This window comes from Manacus vitellinus, unplaced genomic scaffold (genome assembly GCF_001715985.3).
Source record: "Manacus vitellinus isolate BGI_N305 unplaced genomic scaffold, ASM171598v3 scaffold_127_pilon, whole genome shotgun sequence".
Taxonomy (NCBI): Eukaryota; Metazoa; Chordata; class Aves; order Passeriformes; family Pipridae; genus Manacus; species Manacus vitellinus.
This window is the reverse complement of record NW_021938935.1, coordinates 16,932-18,554: the sequence shown is the minus strand read 5'-3', so window position 1 is coordinate 18,554 and position 1,623 is coordinate 16,932. Positions and strand designations below refer to the sequence as shown.

Sequence of the window (1,623 nt, the reverse complement as noted above, 5' to 3'; positions counted from 1 at the left end):
TTGTCCCCCAAGGACACCCCCACATCCCCATTGTCCCTGTGCAGCCAGAGCTTTGCCAGGTCTGATGGACCTCAGGGCAGCTGCCTGTGCATCACCTGGGGGGCTAAAACCCCTGTTGGGAGCCCCACACACCCTTAAGTCCCTGTTGTCCCCCAAGGACACCCCCAAATCCTCACTGTCCCCCCCAGGCAAGCGGCGATACAACATCAAGCTCTGGAAGACCTTCACCGACTGCTTCAACTGTTTGCCCATCGCTGCCATCGTGGACGAGAAGATCTTCTGCTGCCACGGAGGTGGGAAAAAAACCCCTTTCCCAGGGGTCTGGGGAGGGGCTGTGGAGGGGCGGGATCTCCGTGCTGAGCTCTGGGGGCTCCCCTTCCCCGCAGGGCTGCCCACGGATGTCCCGGATCAGGGGCTGCTCTGCGACCTGCTCTGGTCCGACCCCGACAAGGACGTGCAGGGCTGGGGGGAGAACGACCGCGGCGTCTCCTTCACCTTCGGGGCTGAGGTGGTGGCCAAGTTCCTGCACAAGCACGACCTGGATCTCATCTGCCGGGCACACCAGGTACCTCCGGGACCCCCAAAATATTGGGGAGGGCCCCTGGAGTGGGGCTTTGGGTGCCCAGTGGGTGTCGGGTGTAGGGCAGGCGTGTGTACCCCAAGGATTTGCCCCCCAAGGGCGGTGTGTGCTCCAGGGGTGGGTCCTGAGGGGGCGTTCGCCCGCCCCAGAGGAGGTGTTTGACTCTGGGGGGTTGTTGTGAGTGTGTAGGCAGGATTTCAGGGGGGATTTGCCCTGGGATTTGGGTATTCATCCTAGAGGGGTGAGATTTTACCCCAGGATTTGGGCATTTGCCTGGAGGTGGATATTGGCCCCAGGGGGGAGGATTTGCCTGACATTGACCCTGGGGGGGTGAGCATTTGCCCCGTGAGGGTCAAAATTTGCCCCAGGGGGAGTCTGGATATCTGGCCCTGGGGGTGGATATTTTACTCCAGGGAAGTGGGAATTTGCCCTGAGTGGGCGGGTATTGACCTCAGGGGAGTGGATATTCAGGAGGGGAATATTTGCCACAGAGGGGGTGGGTATTTGCCCCTGAAGTTGCACAGTGGTCCCGGGGGGTTGGTTTATTTGCCTGGGGGGGTGGTTATTTGCCCAGGGGGGTGGTTATCTGCCCCAGGGGTGCTCACTGTGTGCCCCTCTCGTGCAGGTGGTGGAGGATGGCTACGAGTTCTTTGCCAAGCGCCAGCTCGTCACCCTGTTCTCGGCCCCCAACTACTGTGGCGAGTTCGACAACGCGGGCGCCATGATGAGCGTGGATGAGACCCTCATGTGCTCCTTTCAGGTGGGCTGGGCCAGGGGCAGGACACCCCCAATTCCTGCTGGAGGGGCTGGAGGGAGAGCGGAGGGCACCGAGGTGTTCTGCCCTGGAGGCAGGAGGGGAGTGGGGAGCTGGGGCGGGATGGTGTGAAGCCCCTTCCTCGCCCATTTCTCTCCCTCCCCTCATGCATTTCTCTCCCCCTTCACCCCTTTCTGACCTGTTTCTTCCCCCCCTGACCCGTTTCTCCCCCTTGCCCCCCAGATCCTGAAGCCAGCCGACAAGAGCAAGGGCAAGTACGGGCAGTTCA

The 1,623-nt window shown here is 61.9% G+C and overlaps 1 protein-coding gene across 1 annotated transcript in view; it reads left to right on the top strand.

Moving 5' to 3' along the window:
- Positions 1-1,623, top strand: part of LOC115308147 (serine/threonine-protein phosphatase alpha-2 isoform-like) — a 45,261-nt gene that overhangs the window by 29,379 nt on the left and 14,259 nt on the right. The window contains exons 4-6 of the mRNA XM_029965947.1: positions 189-565; positions 1,206-1,340; positions 1,578-1,618. Of these exons, the coding sequence (XP_029821807.1) occupies positions 189-565; positions 1,206-1,340; positions 1,578-1,618 (553 nt within the window). The remainder of the gene's footprint in view (positions 1-188; positions 566-1,205; positions 1,341-1,577; positions 1,619-1,623) is intronic.